This window comes from Pseudophryne corroboree, chromosome 2, assembly GCF_028390025.1.
Source record: "Pseudophryne corroboree isolate aPseCor3 chromosome 2, aPseCor3.hap2, whole genome shotgun sequence".
NCBI classification, from domain to species: Eukaryota; Metazoa; Chordata; class Amphibia; order Anura; family Myobatrachidae; genus Pseudophryne; species Pseudophryne corroboree.
The window spans coordinates 483,247,355-483,268,842 of NC_086445.1; the positions used below are offsets into that span (position 1 = coordinate 483,247,355).

Below are 21,488 nucleotides of genomic sequence, written 5' to 3' on the forward strand. Positions count from 1 at the left end.
AGAAGCAGGAGGGCAATGACAGCAAGGATTCTTCGCTGGACGGAAAATCATGTGATAACACTGTCAGCAGTGTTCATTCCGGGAGTGGACAACTGGGAAGATTTCCTCAGCATGACTGAATTCCACCCGGAAAAGTGGAAACTTAATCTGAAAGTTTCCACATGATGGTAAACCGTTGGGAAAGACCAAAGGTGGTTATGATGGCGTCCCACCTGAAGCGCCAGGTCAAGAGACACTCAGGCAATAGCTGGGACGCTCTGGTAACACCGTCGGTGTACCAGTCGGTGTATGTGTTCCATCCTCTGCTTTTCATACGCAATGTATTGAGAATGATAGGAAGGAGAGGAGTAAGAACTATACTCGTGGCTCCGGTTTGGCCAAGAAGGACTTGGTTCCCGGAACTTCAAGAGATACTAAGAAGGGTCTTGATTCAGCAAGAATCGTGTCTGTTCCAAGACTTACCGCAGCTGAGTTGACGCCAAGGCGGGTGAATGCCGGATCCTAAGGGAAAAAGGCATTCCGGAAGAGGTCATCCCTACCCTGGTCAGAACCAGGAAGGAGGTGACCGAACAACATTATCACCACTTAGGTGAAAATATGTGCCAGGGTGTGAGTCCAGGAAGGCTCCACGGAAGAATTCAACTAGGTTAATTTCTACATTTCCTGCAAACAGGAGTGTCTATGGGTCTCAAATTGGGGTCCATTAAGGTTCAAATTTCGGCCTGTTGATTTTCTTTCAGAAAGAAATTGGTTTCAGTTTCCTGAAGTCCAGAAGTTTGTCAAGGGAGTACTGCATATACAACCCCCTTTGATGTCTCCAGTGACACTGGGCGATCTCAACGTAGTTTTGGGATTCCTAAAAATCACATTGGTTTAAACAACTCAAATCTGTGGATTTGATATATCTCACATGGAAAATGACCATGCTGTTGGTCCTGGCCTCGGCCAGGCGAGTGTCAGAATTGGCGGCTTTATCTCACAAAGCCATATCTGATTGTCCATTCGGACGGAGCAAAGCTGCGGACTCGTCCCCAGTTTCTCCTTAAGGTGGTGTCAGCGTTTCACCTGAACCAGCTTATTGTGGTACCTGCGGCTGCTGGGGACTTGGAGGACTCCAAGTTGCTGGATGTTGTCAGGGCCCTGAAAATATAGTTTTCCAGGTCGGCTGGAGTCAGGAAATCTGACTTGCTGTTTATCCTGTATGCACCCAGCAAGCTGGGTGCTCCTGCTTCTAAGCAGTCGATTGCTCGTTGGATTGGTAGCACAATTCAACTTGCACATTCTGTGGCAGGCCTGCCACAGCCTAAATCTGTTAAGCCCCATTCCACAAGGAAGGTGGGCTCATCTTGGGCGGATGCCCGAGGGGTCTCGGCATTACAACTCTGCCGAGCAGCTACGTGGTCGGGGGGAGAACACGTTTGTAAAATTCTACAAATTTGATACCCTGGCAAAAGAGGACCTGGAGTTCTCTCATTCGGTGCTGCAGAGTCATCCGCACTCTCCCGCCCGTTTGGGAGCTTTGGTATAATCCCCATGGTCCTTTCAGGAACCCCAGCATCCACTAGGACGATAGAGAAAATAAGAATTTACTTACCGATAATTCTATTTCTCGGAGTCCGTAGTGGATGCTGGGCGCCCATCCCAAGTGCGGATTATCTGCAATACTTGTACATAGTTATTGCTAACTAAATCGGGTTATTGTTGTTGTGAGCCATCTTTTCAGAGGCTCCGCTGTTATCATACTGTTAACTGGGTTCAGATCACAGGTTGTACAGTGTGATTGGTGTGGCTGGTATGAGTCTTACCCGGGATTCAAAATTCCTCCCTTATTGTGTACGCTCGTCCGGGCACAGTACCTAACTGGAGTCTGGAGGAGGGTCATAGGGGGAGGAGCCAGTGCACACCACCTGATCGGAAAGCTTTACTTTTTGTGCCCTGTCTCCTGCGGAGCCGCTATTCCCCATGGTCCTTTCAGGAACCCCAGCATCCACTACGGACTCCGAGAAATAGAATTATCGGTAAGTAAATTCTTATTTTTTTAATGTTTAACAAGGGATGCCTCCCTAGCCACCATGCACGTCACTTACATGTATGTACCTCACGAGAACTCGACTTCTTGTGGTTCAACCCAAAAATTGTAAAAACTTATATATACAAACACTCACCACATGTACACTTTAATTTTATTTCTGCGCAGAAATTCCTTTCATTCAGTAAATAGTCTAGACCAGATGAGTCGCAAATTGGAGAAGGATCTATTAGCTTAAAATTTTGGACACTAAAATTGACTTGCGCTATTTATCGCGTTGCTTCCTTTTCGCCTGTTAAAAATAATACTATCGTGTGATTTGAATTATGTGGGCGTACCCGGACGCTCCGTTGCGTAATATACGCTGCGTGCGTCGGCCTTTGATTTGCGTACGCTTGTCTCACCCTTTTGTTAGAGACACGTGTATGCCAGCCAGATATATCCACAGAAATACAGTTAACACGTTTATCAATGTAGATGATCTTTAATTGTAATCATCTACCGAGCACCACACAAGTCTCTCCTTGTATCTTAGGCAAAGCTGTGTGCGTGCTTTACAAATTACCCCTTAATGTATTACTTTTACTCCTTAACTACTAATAGCAACAAATCTTTCTTAGCACGTTATCAATTGTGAAATGGCAACCAAGAGAGTGATATGTGAAAATACACGAATGAAAAGAAATGCAGATGTATGCGTGCGTGCGTACGCAAGACAGAACAGAAAAAAAAAACAGTTTTAAAAGATACTAGCGTATTGTTCTTACCTCCGGTTCCGGATTCCTTCAGCACCCTTTACTAAGCGAAGCAGACGCTTATCGGGTCAGCACTACGAGGAATATTACCTCCCGCCCTTTGCTGATCGATAATGTCTGCTGAAATTACCTAGTGCAGATATGTGAAGGACGGACGAGCCGCCAATTGATAAAGCCAAATATTTATCTTATTGAAAACCCTCTAAAAGGTTAAAGAACACAGTACGCTATTGGCGTATGGAATACCGTAAGGGTACGCACGTTGCGTATCTAACGCTTAGCCGTGGTCGAGACGCACGAGCGGCACGTTCGCTCACGGCTTAGAGCGTACAGGCAAGCACGCTATAGGCTGCCGACTAACGTAATGATACGCTATCAGCGTAGCGGATGCTTGGGACCACGAGGAGATCACAAGCGGCGCTGACGCTCACAGTGTTAAACCTTTTTAACTATACCATAAACAATGTACATATACTGTAAACCCTTGTGCAGTGATAAGATGTAAATGCAACACAGTGTAACCTTGTTAGTTTAAAAGCTGTATGAGCGTATGTGACGCTCAGAGAACCCCTTAGCAATATAATAAACAGTCAAATACCGGTCTAAGGGTCTAACGCCTTTTAAGGAAATGAATGAACGTTCAAAAAGAATAATACAATACAAGTTATACACTACCAAAATAACATAGAATATCTAACCAAGTAACTATACATAAAATACAATAAAGATACAATTACTTTTAAAGGGGGAAGGAGAGAGAGAGAGAGAGAGAGAAAGTGAGAGAGAACACGAGAGAATGGCTTATAACAATAAAGACAATATGATTGCAGAGAAACTTACGCACAAAGGGAAACAATCGCATGCGCCTTCTGGATATCCAGCTCCCGATTATCAGCAATGAGAACCGTTGAAGAGAATAGAGAGCTGGCCCAGATCGGCTTGTCGTTTTATACCCTACACGCAATACAGTACAATGGTCCCTATATTTTTATTGTTCATTGGACACAGGAATTCGTCTTTGCATTATAACAAAAGGTCATAGGTTGATTCATACAGGTGGGCTGTGACTATTTCCAACTGCTCAGGTGGGTGGGAAACTAGGTTTTCCGCCGCATGGATAATAAAGTGCAAATAATAGTAAATGTCCATAAACTTCTTATGTCCATAACTATTTGCACGAGCGATTAATCTGCTTCAAACCAACACCGGAATATTGCTAATTAAATACTCTTCCGATGGATACTAAACACCACTGTATAACCCCTGTCTGACCCTTCGTATCAAACAAAGAGGGATCTCTTTGTCTATGAACATGCTACATTAACTAAACTTTCAGATTCTATCAAAGGGACCATAATCTACAAAATACATTATATGGTTAAAATATGTAACGATTGAGTCGCCCGCTAGATGCACATAAACTTTACCGTAAAAGCGCATACCGTGCGCCTGCGGGTGCACGCAACAGCGAATATGCGCACGCACGGGAGAGCTCATGCACTCGCAGCAGGCACTCGCATGAGGTGCATATATGGCAGTGTGTAGCGTGATATTTTTCTGACTTTGACAATGTCTAATATCCTGTCACCATTTGTGAGTATTAAATTTAATATTACATCTTTGCGAGTGGGCTCCCTCAGCAATTGTTTGAGAGATGCTCCCTTTAAGGAAATTAGAAATTTGCACTCCCAATTTACATCAGATAGATTAAAGGCTCCCATGATTATGACCACTCTTTTTAATGCCATTTTAGTGATATGCAGCAATAGGATCCTGTCCAATTCCTGCCCCTGGCCTGGTGGTCTATAGATTACCCCAGTGCGAATAATGTCCTTCTTCCCCATTTTTATGGTTGCCCAAAGAAAAACATGAGGTGCGACCACTTGACACGGTATATGCCCATTGAATTGTGATTTCATATTGTATTTATTCTATAATACTTTTATTATTTTTTATTTTGCTATGCTATGTTTGTTATTTATTTACATGCAAACTCAAAAAAAATAAAAAATCTACAAAAAAAAATTAACTTCTGTCAAGGGCCTTTTAATAGCTAGTTTGTTTTATTGGTCCATTAATATCACATAGCTAAATGGTACTTTTATTGTTAAAAAAAGAACATTTCAGTTGTCTCAAGCTCTCTTTATATTAAGCAATAAAGAAAATATTTTTAATTCATCCGGGCCCCACTGCAAATTTATCATCTGTTGTGAATTCCTTCCTTAAGGTGGGTACACACTTAGCGATATTGTAAACTATACTGCTCATTTTCCCCCTCCTGAGTGATATAGTTTACTATATCGCCCCGTATGTATGCAGCCGACGACGAGCAATGCGCAGTCCCGCGGGTTCTTGACGACTCTCGGTTTCGGCCATGCATGCAGCTCAATTTGGACTCATTGTCCAAACTGCATGCTTCGGCCAGCTGCGGCATGATGTCACTGTGCGATATCTCTAGCGATATCTCATAGTGTGTATGCCCGCCGTCGCCCGGCCCAGGAGGGAAACACTAGGCGATGTCGCTCACCGAGCACATCGCCTAGTTTGTACCCACCTTAAGTCAAAACTCGTTTCTGCCATGATTGAAAGTTAGATTTAATGTAATTCATGTGTGTGTGTTTTTTTTTTTCTTCAGAATCTTTAAGTTAAATTACAATTAATCAGTGTGGGTAATAATGAAAAACTATACTGCTGTTTAACGATTATATAAGGTAACATGATAAGTCATAATTTTCTCTCAAAAAAATGAAATATATATATTTTTTTGCAATCTTCATTGATATTATTTCATTTCTAAAAATAATTACATTTGAAATAAGTGTTATAAAATTATAACATAAAATCATGAGCTGTATATTGAACGTGATGAATAATTTTGCTCTGACTTCATAAAAAAATTAAAATGTCTTTCAGAAAAAGCCAGAGCCCCAACCCTCTGTTTCAACTAATCCATTCCTGGATGATGATAACATGGTGGAGGACTCTGCTTTGCAGAGTGATTTTGAAAAAGTGAGTATTGACGGGCTGCTTATACGTACTTAAACAATTGATAATGGTGCTTTATTGTTATTTGTTTATGCTAAAATATTTTTTTTTCTTTTATACTTTGTTCAGTAGGTATAGTAGGCATAGCACTAGAGTAGCTTACAGTCTTATCTGCTAGTATAAATGTCTGCTTGAAATCCCAGGGTGTGGAGGTGATGCTGGTAATCTAAGTAATTGAGGTTAGTGTAAACTCCTGAGTTTTCCTTACTTCCAAGTATCTCCCAAGCTTTCTATTAGATGGGGGCTTTCAGGGCATACAACAGAAAAACCACATGGTCTGTGGCAAAATGACTATGTACTTACTTGCTTAAACTCCTAACTGATGTAGCTATTAGAGACAAGGTACCCACTGGCAATTGTGGTTTAGGCCAGGTACCTACTGGTGAATGTGGTTTTTAACGCTAGAAAATATACGAATCAATATACTTGTCGGACACATCTGACATATTTTTTAATAGTGTTTGGGGTCACTTTATGCTTTGCCAGTGTATTTGTCTGGAGTAAGCACGTAAGCTAGAGCACAATGTGGACGATGCAGAGTTTCTGTTGAATGCATCTTGCATCTGTTTGCACTGCAAGTCCTCAGTAGCCATACAATACAAGTACGAGTGATTCACACGTATTTTAGTTGCATCTCCTGAGTCAGCATAACTGAGCTATAACAGGACACTCTGAATCTGACTAGATTGCTTAGAAATTAAGCACGGATCTCTCCATTTGTATGCCCCATAGCGATAGCGATGCACATGCATCCCCATTTACTTAGGCAGATATCAGTGAGGAGATGTTGATACAACTGGGCTGTACAGAAGCATAAGTATGTATGTTTTCAGATACACCTGTTCATTCTGGTGAAAGTGCACACTGATTTATGAGAACTGGTGTCACAGAATGTGTAAAACCCTGCACATGGATGAATATACGCATATTTATTCCATGCATGCAATGCAGGAGTTGTGTTTTACTCCGGATCAGACAGACATAGGGGTCAATTCAATTAGGGGCGAGCAAGGTGAAGTGGCAGTGGTAAATCACTATCAGTGGAAACTCATTTTGTCACCGTCTCACCCCAGACATGCAGAATTTCTCCTGCAGGGTCCACAGGTTATCCACATATGAGGTAGCGACAGCGGATTGGCACTAAACGATCAAAGCTTTCGGCCTCCCAGAATGCAACGGGCCCGTCCCTATATCCCCACCTCCTGGCTCAGGCAATTCAGTTTTTTGTTTGGTGCGGTAGGAGCCGGACCATAGTCATGGTCAATGGGCTGCTGGTTTTTAGCAGCCATAAGCTTTTATATTTTATTTTTATAGTCTTACTATTTTTTTTTATTTTTTTTTGAGCGATCTTTCTAAAAAGCGTCTTATACTTACCTTAGAGTTGCTCCAACAACTCCCCGCCCGGTCGCGGCAACGCTTACCCACGTGTACAGTGCTGTTTCGGCGGGCGTCTGTGTAGGATGTACTAGCAAGTCCAGCAGACATTACCATGCTGTGGTCGGAGCATGGGGAGAAGGTAAGGCATCGGTTCCGCTTAGTAGGGGAAATGCGAGACACAGCCGCACTGTTTCGGGATGGAGACTACTGAACAGTCACTGACGCAGCTGCCACCTCGGGTGTACCAGTGCTAGGCCTTAAGGATCATAGGCTCCAGGAGTAGTATGAGGCCGCGATCCCTAGGGTTGATGTCATCAGTGGGGAGTTGATAGCCCTGACGAAGCTTAGTAAAAGTGAAATGCGCATTGGCATCGCTGTGCGCTGTCTGTACAAAGATTAATTATGTACTAAAATCCTGTGTATGTCTAAGACAATTAGAAAGGGTTACCATTTAGGACTATAAACACATGCTGGCAGTATATATATATGAGACAGGAGGATTTTCTCAATGTATTAGCCATCTGGTTAATATTATGTTCAAGAGAGATATTATGGCCCTCTTAAGTAAGGACAGTAATTTGAGGTGTGAATAGATCAAGCTCATTTGTAAAAAGCTTAACACCATATATTCGAGTGCTGACTGTGTATGTGTGCCTGTGCTGCTTAGGGCAATATTAGCCTGATATTCAGGCAGCAACAGGTGCTTGAACTATTACAGTATATCAATGTATGAAAGATTCAAACGAACTACATACATATATTTGTGAAAAATACAGCATGCTCGACACACATCACTGGGAAGATAATAAATAGTTTTTGTGTGAGGATTTGATCATTAACCCGTGACATTATATATGTCTGGTTAAGCTGTGTAATTAAGAGAGCATTGTCTGTAGCAGTATTAACACATATTTAAATCCTGTGTCTCCTTTATATACAATTCAATAAAAAGATGCTAAGGCAGGCTCATTTTTAAGCCAGTATTGCATAAATTCACAGCCTCATCAAGTGCATTGCTGAAATATCAGTATATCAATTAAGGGGTACTGGCTAGTGAACATACATCCTAATAGGGATAACCTATAATACCTAGTGTCTAAAAATAGCCTGTCTGCATGTGATCATACATCAGTACTATTCAGGGCAATAAGAGCCTTATATTTATTAATAATCATACAGTTAAACTGTCATCCGAATATATGCAGTGCTGTTTCTAACATTCTTATCACACCATTATCTAGCAACAAATGTTGCATTGTGATCTACTGAATCAATAATATACTAGGAATGTCACAACACTGCAACATTTGTAACCCTTTGTAAACATCACTTGCAGAAACAGTCAGTGGTTGTTTTAAAGATTACCCAGTAATTCTTTGAATCACAGGTACTCATTAATTCATAGAATAAAGACAGCGTACTAGCATTTTCTTTTAACAAATATCTTTATTCACACAAATTTAATTTTTTTCTTACACGTTATTCTGTCTCTATCTGATTTTATATTTCACTTTACATGACCCCTTTATAAGGGGGCATATAATACATCACATGTGGTAATAATAAAGGTATCTATATCACATATGGGTATTGAGATCTTTTTCTTATTTTATATCATATCAATAAAGTATCAAAATTTGTTGTATTAAAAAGAATTAAAACTTCTTGTGTAAGGGAATGAGTGCTGCTACCTAAAGTTGATTTACTTTTTCTTCTTTAAATCTATAGTAGTGGGGAGTAAGACACTCTCTTGGTCGCCCCTCCCCCCGGTTCATAACCAGTTTCCTCCCAACTTTCCCGCCATTAACTGAGTTCCTGATTCTGTCTGAGACGCTGTGTATCTAAAAAGATGCTGTGTATCTAAAAGTACCCAGTCGCAGCATAGGCAGCTGTATGACTGGTGCGTCGGTGTTCACTTGGGCGTCTGTGTTCACTGTAGGTTCACGGGGCGATTGTGTACACTAATAGCGTCTGGATCCACTCAGCGTTCACTAACGTATTGATTGATCCTGGAAGCGGGGTGACGTCTCCCTGTATCCCACTCTCCTGAGGCGGGTGATAAGTCTCTACCTTCGGTACGAATAGTTGGATAAGTGCCTGATGCATATGAGTCTGTAAACTATTGCTGCTGTTTTCTTTCGCTGTGTGACTGAATACGTTTAAACTCCTATATCAGGTAATGCAGTAATATATTTCTCCTACATACTTGAAATGTATCTGTAGTTGATTATGTGCTCATATTGCTTATTATACTAATGTATAACCTGAGACTGACTGCTGGTGTGATTGTTGACTTTACTATTTTCTGTCAGTTTCTGTGTATTCTGATCCTCAATGCTGGTGCAAAGCAGGGAGGGATCAGATTTTATGTTACTTTAACATATTTTAAAGTGATTGCAGTCACAATGTGTGTAGTTAACACTGTACAGGTGTGTAATTTATTTATCATGTCTAAGAGAGGCAAGGGTGAGGAAGATACATTAACCACAGCAGCACCAACACTCATGTCATGTTTGTCTTGCAAAGCTGGGTTAACCTCTCAAGATCTGGTTCAAAATGGATTATGTGCAAATTGTTTTAGCTTTCACCAAAGCCTCTTGAATAATCCGAGGCAGGCACAGGTTCAAGTTGAAGCCCCATGGGCTACCTTTGCACAGACATTATCCAGTATAGCTGAGCAGATAAGGCCAGCTCCTATAGCAGGGATAGGTTACCCTATTAACCCTTACATGCAACATTCCATTCAACCTGTTTCTATCATATCCAGTACAGGAATCTGCAGCATCTCAACAGAAACAGGCTGAAAGGCCAGTGGTAAGTAAATTATATAGACATGAAACAACATCTTCACAGTCTACACATGTTTCAGATGAGGAATCATCAGAGGATGAGGACTCATCGCACTCCGGGTCTGCATACAGAGACAAGGAGGAAGGCTTCAGTTCAGTGAACATTCCTGAGTTAAGTAGTGCTATGAAAGTCATTTTATCCTTAGAGGAGGCAGAAGAGCCTTTGTTGAAATCTAAGGCACCTGTGTTTAAACGTCCCTAAACAGTTAGGACTGAGTTTAACGGAAATTATGCAAGAGACATGGGTTACACCCAGTAAGAAGTTTAGAATTCCAAGGAAATGGAATTCCCATTATCCTCTTTCAGCTGGGGACTGTTTAAAAAGGAAGGTGGCTCCCAAAGTAGATATGCATGTCATCCGATTGGTGCGAAAAATCTACATTACCTCTGCCTTCAACATCATTAAATGATGTCACTTATAGGAAAATAGATGGTTTTCTTAAAACCATTTTCTCTTACGTCCTAGAGGATGCTGGGGACTCCAAAGGACCATGGGGTATAGACGGGATCCGCAGGAGCTTGGGCACACTAAAAAGACTTTGACTGGGTGTGGACTGGCTCCTCCCTCTATGCCCCTCCCCCAGACCTCAGTAAGACTTTGTGCCCAGGAGTGACTGGACACACACTAGGGGAGCTCTACTGAGTTTCTCTAGAAAGACTTTTGTTAGGTTTTTTATTTTCCAGGAGACCTGCTGGCTACAGGCTCCCTGCATCGTGGGAGTGAGGGGAGAGAAGCAGACCTACTTCTTCTTAGTTCAAGGGCTCTGCTTCTTAGGCTACTGGACACCATTGGCTCCAGAGGGTTCGATCACTTGGTTCGCCTAGCTGCTTGTTCCCGGAGTCGGGCCGTCACCCCACTCACAGAAGCCAGAAGAGAGAAGCCGGGTGAGTATTAGAAGAACCAAAGACTTCAGTAACGAGGTACAGCGCAGCGGTAGCGCTGCGCTCCATGCTCCCACACACATCACCAACGGCACTCGCATGGTGCAGGGCGCTAGGGGGGTGCGCCCTGGGCAGCAGTTACTGGGGTCAGTGGACTGGCAGAACCGATTATACGGTGCCCGGGCACCGTATAGATTACCCCCAACAGTATATAAATTTGGATTTGAGCGGGCTACAGCGCGCCGGGAAGGGGTGGGGCTTAGTCGCACATTGCTCACCAGCGCCATTTTCTCTCTCTCTACAGTGCTGCAGAGACGCTGGCCCGGACCTCCAAGCTCCCGCAAGTAACAAGGGGGCAAAAACGGGGGGCACATAAAATTTGGTGCTTTTATCATATTGTAGACAGCGCTGGTCACATATATTATTTCTCTTAGTATATGGGCGCTGGGGTGTGAACTGGCATACTCACTCTGTGTTTCTCTCTACAGGCTTCCCTGTGGGTCTGTCCCCTTGTTTTTGGCCAGTGTGGGTGTGTCGGTACTCCGTGTCGACATGTCTGAGGCTGGGTGTTCCTCCCCGGAGGAAGTTCCTGGGGGCGCGGAGAGGGATTTGGGTATGTCTCTGTCGGCATAGCCGACTGCTGATTGGCTGACTATGCTGAGTACACTGAATGCAAATGTGACTTTATTGTCTAAGAGACTGGATAAATCTGATTCGCAGACAAACATGGAGAAAATCTATGGAGGAGGCTTTGTCTCAGGTACAGACCACCTCAGGGTCACAAAAGCGTTCTTTTACCCAGATGGCAGATACAGGTACCGACACGGACTCTGATTCCGATGTCGATTTCAATGAGGCTTCTTTACACCCAAGGGTTGTTAAGAGTATTCAGTACATGATTGTAGCCATCAAAGATGTTTTACATATATCTGAGGAACCTGCCGTTCCTGACACAAAAGTTTATTTATTTAAAGGGAAAAGGCATGAGGAAAAATTTCCCCCCTCTCATGAAATGAATGCGCTTTGTGAAAGTGCTTGGGAGTGGCCTGACAAAAGGTGGCAGGTTCCCAAGAGAATTTTGATGGCATATCCTTTCCCCTCTGACGACAGGGACAAACGGGAGTCGTCTCCCAATGTGGACAAGGCTCTGTCCCGATTGTCCAAGAAGTAGGCGCTTCCGTCTCCAGACACAGCTGTTCTCAAGGACCCAGCGGATCGCAAACTGGAGACGACATTGAAGTCCGTTTTCTTTATTACTGGTGCATTGCTCAGACCTGCTGTGGCGTCGGTATGGGTGAGTAGTGCTTTGCTAAGTGGGCTGATCATTTGGTTTCTGATATGGATACCCTTGATAAGGATAACATTCTTTTGACTCTTGGTTATATCAAGGACGCTGCAGATTACCTAAAGGATGCGGCGAGGGATGTTGGCCTCTTGGGATCAAGAGCCAATGCCATGGTGGTCTCGGCCAGGAGGGCGCTGTGGATTCATCAATGGAATGCTGATGCCGACTCCAAGAAGAATATGGAAGCTCTCCCTTTTAAAGGTAGTGTCTTGTTTGGTGACAGCCTGGCTGACCTGGTGTCTACCGCTACTGCGGGTAAGTCATCTTTTCTTCCTTATGTTCCCACACAACAGAAAAAGGCACCCCATCAGCAGATGCAGTCCTTTCGGCCTAATAAATACAAAAGAGGTAAGGGTTCGTCCTTCCTCGCCTCAAAGGGTAGAGGAAGGGGAAAGAAGTCGCCTGCAGTGTCAGACACCCAGGACCAAAAGTCCTCCCCCCGCCTCTACCAAGTCCACCGCATGACGCTGGGGCTCCCCTGCGGGAGTCCGTACCGGTGGGGGGCCGTCTCCGATTCTTCAGTCAGGTCTGGTTTCATTCGGCCCTGGATCCTTGGGTCTTAGAGATAGTGTCCCAAGGGTACAGACTGGAGTTTCAGGAGATGCCCCCCCGCCGCTTTTTCGTGTCGGCCTTGCCAGTTTCTCTTCCCGAAAGAGAAGTGGTAAAGGCTGCGATACAAAAGTTGTGTCAACAGAGGGTCGTTGTGCTGGTTCGCCCGTCCCAACGGGGGGAAGGGTTCTATTCGAGCCTCTTTGTCGTGCCGAAGCGGGACGGCTCGGTCAGACCGATTCTGAACCTAAAATCCCTCAATCCATACTTGAAAGTTTTCAAGTTCAAGATGGAATCTCTTCGAGCTGTGATCTCCAGCCTCGAAGGGGGGGATTTTATGGCGTCAGTCGACATAAAGGATGCTTACTTGCACGTCCCGATGTACCCTCCTCATCAAGCCTTCCTGAGGTTTGCGGTACAGGATGGTCATTACCAATTTCAGGCGTTGCCGTTTGGGCTTTCCACGGCCCCGAGGGTTTTCACCAAGGTAATGGCGGAAATGATGGTTCTCCTTCGCAAGCAAGGGGTCACAATTATCCCGTACTTGGACGATCTCCTGATAAAGGCGAGGTCCAAGGAACAGTTGTTGAGAAATGTGGATCTCTCCCTGTCGGTTCTGCGACATCACGGTTGGATTTTAAATTTGCCAAAGTCTCAGTTGATCCCGGCCACTCGGCAGACTTTCGTGAAGGGAGTGCTGCATATCCATCCTCCGTTTGTGCCACCCATGGCACCGTGGGATCTTGCAGTGGTGTTACAATTTCTTATGTCTCACTGGTTTGAACCTTTGCGTAAGGTTGAGTTAAAGTTTCTCACTTGGAAAGTGGTCATGCTTTTGGCTCTGGCGTCTGCCAGATGAGTGTCCGAGTTGGCGGCTTTGTCTCACAAAAGCCCATATTTGATCTTTCATTCTGATAGAGCGGAATTGAGGACTCGTCAACAATTTCTGCCGAAGGTGGTTTCTTCGTTTCACATAAACCAACCTATTGTGGTACCTGTGGCGGTCCCAAAATCTCTTGATGTTGTAAGAGCTTTGAAGATTTATGTCGCCAGAACGGCTCTTACTAGGAAGACAGAGGCTCTGTTTGTTCTGTACGCTTCCAACAAGAATGGAAATCCTGCTTCTAAGCAAACTATTGCACGTTGGATTTGTAATACTATTCAGCAAGCTCATTCTTCGGCTGGGCTACCGTTGCCAAAGTCAGTAAAGGCCCATTCTACCAGGAAGGTGGGCTCATCTTGGGCGGCTGCCTGAGGGGTCTCGGCACTTCAACTTTGCCGAGCAGCTACTTGGTCGGGTTCAAACACTTTTGCTAAGTTCTACAAGTTTGATACCCTGGCTGATGAGGACCTCATGTTTGCTCAGTCGGTGCTGCAGAGTCGTCCGCACTCTACCGCCCGCTCTGGAGCTTTGGTATAGAGCCCATGGTCCTTTTGGAGTCCCCAGCATCCTCTAGGACGTAAGAGAAAATAGGATTTTAATACCTACCGGTAAATCCTTTTATCCTAGTCCGTAGAGGATGCTGGGCGCCCATCCCAGTGCGGACTGTTACTTGCAGTTGTATTGTTACTGGTTATTTTCGGTTACACGTGGGTTGTGTATCAGTTATATTCAGCTTGTTGCTGTTGTTAGTTCATACTGTTATCTGGTTTCATGCTACTCCAGTTGTACGGTGTGTTTGTGGTGTGGGCTGGTATGTTTCTTGCCCTTAGTTTAACAAAAATAATTTCCTCGAAATGTCCGTCTCTCCTGGGCACAGTTCCTATAACTGAGGTCTGGGGGAGGGGCATAGAGGGAGGAGCCAGTTCACACCCAGTCAAAGTCTTTTTAGTGTGCCCAAGCTCCTGCGGATCCCATCTATACCCCATGGTCCTTTTGGAGTCCCCAGCATCCTCTACTAGGATGAAAGGATTTACTGGTAGGTATTAAAATCCTATTTTCTCCTTGTCTGGGGCAATCATAAGACCAGCCATGGCTTCAGCCTGGATGGCGAAAGCAGTGTCAGGCTGGGCTGATGCATTGGAGAAGGACCTTTCAATGGCATCTAAAGAGCAAAATCCCATATTGCACATATCAAACATGCAGCTATTTTTATGGAAGAACCAGCCTTGAATATGGGTACAATTGCTTCTCAGGCATAAGCAGTAGCAGCTCGCAGAGCGGTCTGCCTACGTACATTGAAAGCGGACTCAGATTCCAAGAAGGTTCTGGAGTCTTTGCCTTTTACTGGAGATATTCTTTTTGATAAAGAATTAAACAGTATTTTGGAGTCAGAAGCAGACTCCAAGAAAGTGAAGTTTCTTTCCACACATAAATCCAAGCCTAGATTTCCAGCTTTTCGGCCTTTTGGACTCAAGGAAAAGCAAAAGGAAAGGGTTATGGCAAACTGTCTGGTAAGATTAAAAAGCATGGGCTACCAGAGGACCAGTTTCCAAATCAGAAGATAAGCCATCAGCCTGATGGTGTGGTCCTCCACCTGGGGGACCCCAGGGTGGGAGGCCGACTTCAGTTTGCACAGATCTGGCAGCAGTCTGCCACAGATGCCTTGGTGCAAGAAGCGGTATCTCACAATTATGCGTTTGCTTTCAAAAAACACTCCTCAAAGGATTTTTTGTACCAGCCCGTCTTCAGTGGAAACGAAGGCCAGGGCTTTGCAAGACGCAGTTCAGAAGTTGCTTCAGTCAGGAGTGATAATTCCAGTTCCTCCTGCATAACGAGTACAAGGTTTTTATCCCAACCTGTTTCCAGTGTAGAAGCCATTTGAGTCGTTCCGGCCCATACTCAATCTCAAAGTGCTGAACAAGTACATTTGGGTGCCTCAGTTTCATATGGAGACTTTACGTTCCGTAATTTTGGCCATGCAGCTGGAGGATTCTATGGTATCCCTGGATATCCAAGATGCTTACCTTCATGTTCCTATAGCACTGTCCCATCAGCGCTATCTCAGGTTTGCTATCCTCCAGCAACATTTTCAGTTTCAGGCCCTACCATTTGGACTGGCCAGAGTTCCGAGAGTGTTCACGAAAATTATGGTAGTAAATGCATCTGATCTCCGTCAGCAAGGGATAAGGATTTTCCCATACCTTGATTACTTTTTTATCCTGGCACAATATCAGGAATTGCTTCAGTGCCATCTGTGACAGACAATAGCTTGTTTGCAGAGACACGGTTGGCTCATAGATTGGGCAAAGTCATCCCTTGCTCCGTCACAACGGATGACTCACTTGAGGGCTGAATTGGATTCGAGTCTTCAGAGAGTAATTTTACCTCTGAACAAAATATCCAAAATTCAGTCAAGGATTCAGGAGCTGCTACACAGTCAAAGGGTATCCATTCACCCAGCTATGCGTGTGATGGGGTTGATGGTGTCGACATTCGATATGGTGGAGTATGCTCAGGTCCACTCGAGGCCTCTGCAACGTCTTATCCTTTCCAAATGTAATGGTTTTCATTAAACAATAAAAACGCAGACTATGGTCATTCCTCTGGAAGTAAGGAGGTCATTAGCCTGGTGGCTACAGACATCCCATCAGGACAAAGGGAGACCCTTTTGGATATCATATTGGAAAATGTTGACAACGGATGCCAGCCTTCAGGGCTGGGGAGTGGTGTCAGGAAGGAGTTGCTTCCAGGGGCAGTGGACCAAGGAAGAAAGTTGCCTGCCAATTAATATATTGGAACTTCGGGCCATATATATGGCACTTATTCAGGCAAAGGTCATCCTTCATCAAATCCGCTCGGACAGTGCAACGGCAGTAGCGTACCTCAACCATCAGGGAGGAACTCACAGGCGAAACACAATGAAGGAGGTAAGTCACACATTAAAGTGGGCAGAACTTCATTATCCAGCCTTGTCCGCAGTGTTCATTCCGGGAGTCCTAAACTGGGAAGCGCCAGTTTACATCCCACGCCATTCATGCAAACGAATAGGCTTTACACCCTGAGGTCTTTTAAATTCTGGTAGACGTGGAGGTTACCGGAGATAGAGCTCATGGCGTCCCGTCAGAACAACAAAGTTCCCGCATATGGGTCAAGAACAAAGGATCCCAAAGCGATCTTTGTGGATGCCCTGTCAGTGAGATGGGACTTTCGCCTGGCCTATGTTTTTCCACCAATTGCCCTGTTACCCAGGGTGATGTGAATTGCAAAACAAGGAAGGAGCGCCGTGATACTAATAGCTCCGGCTTGGCTCAGAAGACATTGGTACGCAGAGGCTGTCGATGGATGCTCCGTTCCTACTCCCTCAACGTCCAGATCTACTATCTCAGAGTCCTTGCTATCACAAACACCTGTATCGATTGTCTTTGACGGCGTGGCTCTTGAGACTTCCATCCTGAAAGCAAGAGGATTCTCACAACAGGTAATTCAGACAATGCTCAAAGCAAGGACACCTTCCTCAGCTTGCATTTATCACCAAATATGGCAAGCCTATATTCAATGGTGCAGTGACCGGAAATTTGATCCTAGGTATTTCAGAGTTTCCAGAGTCCTAGCATTCCTTCAGTCAGGAATGGACAAAGGTCTAAGGGTGGCTTCCTTGAGAGTGCAAGTGTCAGCATTGACTGTATGGTTCCATAAGAAAATTGCTAATCTACAGGATGTGCACACTTTTTTCCAAGGAATGCGGCACATGCAACCTCCTTTTGTTCCTCCTACAGTGCCTTGGGACTTAAGTTTAGTCCTAAAGGCCCTTCAAGTTATCCCATTTGAACCACTAAAACAAGTGGATTTTAAATGGTTGACTGCTAAAGTTCTCTTTCTATTGGCTATTGCTTTAGCTAGAAGAGTTTCAGATTTAGGGGCATTGTTATGTCGCCCTCCTTTTCTGATTTTTTTTTTTTTTTATCCAGATAGAGCGGTTCTCAGAACCATTTCTCTGTATTTTCCTAAGGTGGTGTCTAAATTCCACCTTAACGAAGAAATTGTAGTCACGGCCCTCCAAGGGACGGACCTTTCTGCGGGAGATGCATTGTTGGACGTAGTCCATGCTTTAAGGATCTACGTGGATTGTGTACCAGTGCCATCAGAAAAACAGACACACTCTTCGTTCTCTACGGATTTCACAGGAGAGGATGGTCTGCTGACAAGCAGACACTGTCGAGGTGGCTTTGAATGACGATATTAGAAGCATATTCTCAAGGTGATCTCCCTGTTCCATCTAATGTCTCTGCTCACTCTACTCGTAAAGTAGGTCCGTCATGGGCAGCACAACGTGGTGTTTCAGCAGAACAGATATGTAAAGCAGCCACATGGTCTTCCATTAACACATTCATTAGACATTAAGCCTTTGATACCTTTGCCTCTCAGGACTTGAATTCAGGCAAAAGATTCTCCAGTCCAATCGGGAGCGTCCCCACCACTAAATTGCTGTGGGACATCCCAGTGTTATCCTGTGGATAACCTGTCGACCCTGCAGGAGCAATAATCGTTATGGTAGACTTATCGTTGATAACTCTATTTCTCCTAAGTCCACAGGATCCACAGGGATCCCACCTTGATTCACCTGATTGGAGGATCCTTTCACTTACTCACCTGTTCCTTCTTGTACAGAAGGGTGTGCATGTGTGTTCTTCTCGCCTGATTAGGGCTCTCTATAATGCTCATGCTTTGAGCTTTGGAAAACAACTGAATTGCCTGATCCAGGAGGTGGAGATATAGGGACAGGCCCATTGCATTCTGGGAGGCTGAAAGCTTTGATCGTTTGGTGCCAATCCACTGTCGCTACCTCATATCCCAATGTTATCCTGTGGTTCCTGTGAACTTAGGAGAAATAGAGCTATCAACGGTAAGTCTACCATAACAATTATTTTGTACTTGGCCATATGGGTCTACAAATAAAAATCGACCAGTCCGGGGCTATTGTAAGTGTGACATATGTCTGCAGTTACTCGCGCCACTACCAGACTCCCTGCTAACTGAATTGAGCGCCTAATGTGTTCTTGCATTAGAAAGGCAAATAAAATATATAATGCTATGTTTTTTTACAGCCAAAGAAACCCAAAGCACCGGAAAATCCATTCCATGGCATCATTTCAAAGTGTTTTGAGCCTCATCTGTACGTGTACATAGAATCACAGGACAAGTAAGTAACTTGGCATATTGCACTTTTACATTACCATTTCATGTTCTGAATTCCCACATCTATTGTACAAGTGATTTATTTTTCAGCTTTACATAACTTTAAATAATTGAGTTCCATATTTGACCAAAATTCCATACCTATGTTTATGCATGCAGATTAGTGTGCCTAGAGGAGAGTATTGCCTTTCGGTTACCTCCTGTGCCAATTACCAGTTTCTCAGTTTCATCCTCGCATTCAGGCCCAGACTTCCTATACAGACTATTCCTATTACAGACCTCCTCCTATAATTTGTGACAAAAATTAATGAACAAGCGCATTTTACCTTTTTCCCAAAACATTTTGTAAGTATTGCTGACTGCACATTTTCTAGATGCATATTTTCGTGTCTTGTTGACATTGAGCGGTTCCCAAAAATAGATGCTGAATGCAAGTAATTTACAGTAAAATGGTGAGGCCAAACCCAGTTTCCGTTTGCTAATCAGATTTATACGTAAATCTGATTTAAGACTGCAAAGCTGCACTGTATTAAGATTATATAAAAAAATATGATATCCTCTTTCTTTTTTTAAAGATGTTATGTAAAACAGCAATTTTAAGGGAGACCGCACTCAAAGGGGGTATATACAGGGATATTTCTGTACTTAAAATAAGAATTTACTTACCGATAATTCTATTTCTCGTAGTCCGTAGTGGATGCTGGGGACTCCGTAAGGACCATGGGGAATAGCGGCTCCGCAGGAGACTGGGCACAAAAGTAAAGCTTTAGAACTACCTGGTGTGCACTGGCTCCTCCCCCCATGACCCTCCTCCAAGCCTCAGTTAGGATACTGTGCCCGGACGAGCGTACACAATAAGGAAGGATTTTGAATCCCGGGTAAGACTCATACCAGCCACACCAATCACACCGTACAACTCGTGATCTAAACCCAGTTAACAGCATGATAACAGAGGAGCCTCTAGAAAAGATGGCTCACTACAGCAATAACCCGATTTTTTGGTAACAATAACTATGTACCAGTATTGCAGACAATCCGCACTTGGGATGGGCGCCCAGCATCCACTACGGACTACGAGAAATAGAATTATCGGTAAGTAAATTCTTATTTTCTCTAACGTCCTAAGTGGATGCTGGGGACTCCGTAAGGACCATGGGGATTATACCAAAGCTCCCAAACGGGCGGGAGAGTGCGGATGACTCTGCAGCACCAAATGAGAGAACTCCAGGTCCTCCTCAGCCAGGGTATCAATTTTGTAGAATTTTACAAACGTATTTGCTCCTGACCAAGTAGCTGCTCGGCAAAGTTGTAAAGCCGAGACCCCTCGGGCAGCCGCCCAAGATGAGCCCATCTTCCTTGTGGAGTGGGCATTTACAGATTTTTGGCTGTGGCAGGCCTGCCACAGAATGTGCAAGCTGAATTGTACTACAAATCCAACGAGCAATAGTCTGCTTAGAAGCAGGAGCACCCAGCTTGTTGGGTGCATACAGGATAAACAGCGAGTCAGATTTTCTGACTCCAGCCGTCCTGGAAACATATATTTTCAGGGCCCTGATAACGTCTAGCAACTTGGAGTCCTCCAAGTCCCTAGTAGCCGCAGGCACCACAATAGGTTGGTTCAGGTGAAACGCTGAAAACCACCTTAGGGAGAAACTGAGGACGAGTCCTCAATTCCGCCCTGTCCGAATGGAAAATCAGATAAGGGCTTTTACAGGATAAAGCCGCCAATTCTGACACGCGCCTGGCCCAGGCCAGGGCCAACAGCATGACCACTTTCCATGTGAGATATTTTAACTCCACAGATTTAAGTGGTTCAAACCAATGTGACTTTTGGAACCCAAAAACTACATTGAGATCTCAAGGTGCCACTGGAGGCACAAAAGGAGGCTGTATATGCAGTACCCCTTTTACAACGTCTGAACTTCAGGGACTGAAGCTAGTTCTTTTTGGAAGAAAATTGACAGGGCCGAAATTTGAACCTTAATGGACCCCAATTTCAGGCCTATAGACACTCCTGTTTGCAGGAAATGTAGGAATCGACCCAGTTGAATTTCCTCCGTCGGGCCTTAATGGCCTCGCACCACGCAACATATTTTCGCCAAATGCGGCGATAATGTTTTGCGGTTACATCCTTCCTGGCTTTGATCAGGATAGGGATGACTTCATCCGGAATGCCTTTTTCTCTAACGTCCTAAGTGGATGCTGGGGACTCCGTAAGGACCATGGGGAATAGCGGCTCCGCAGGAGACTGGGCACATCTAAAGAAAGCTTTAGGACTATCTGGTGTGCACTGGCTCCTCCCCCCATGACCCTCCTCCAAGCCTCAGTTAGATCTCTGTGCCCGAACGAGAAGGGTGCACACTAGGGGCTCTCCTGAGCTTCTTAGTGAAAGTTTTAGTTTAGGTTTTTTATTTTCGGTGAGACCTGCTGGCAACAGGCTCACTGCATCGAGGGACTAAGGGGAGAAGAAGCGAACTCACCTGCGTGCAGAGTGGATTGGGCTTCTTAGGCTACTGGACATTAGCTCCAGAGGGACGATCACAGGCCCAGCTTGGATGGGTCCCAGAGCCGCGCCGCC

General features: G+C 44.5%; 1 protein-coding gene across 1 annotated transcript in view; it reads left to right on the forward strand.

The window, feature by feature from the left end:
• VPS53 (VPS53 subunit of GARP complex) overlaps positions 1-21,488 on the forward strand; it is a 472,189-nt gene that overhangs the window by 239,188 nt on the left and 211,513 nt on the right. The window contains exons 12-13 of the mRNA XM_063953873.1: positions 5,698-5,793; positions 18,820-18,914. Coding sequence (XP_063809943.1) covers positions 5,698-5,793; positions 18,820-18,914 — 191 coding nt within the window. The remainder of the gene's footprint in view (positions 1-5,697; positions 5,794-18,819; positions 18,915-21,488) is intronic.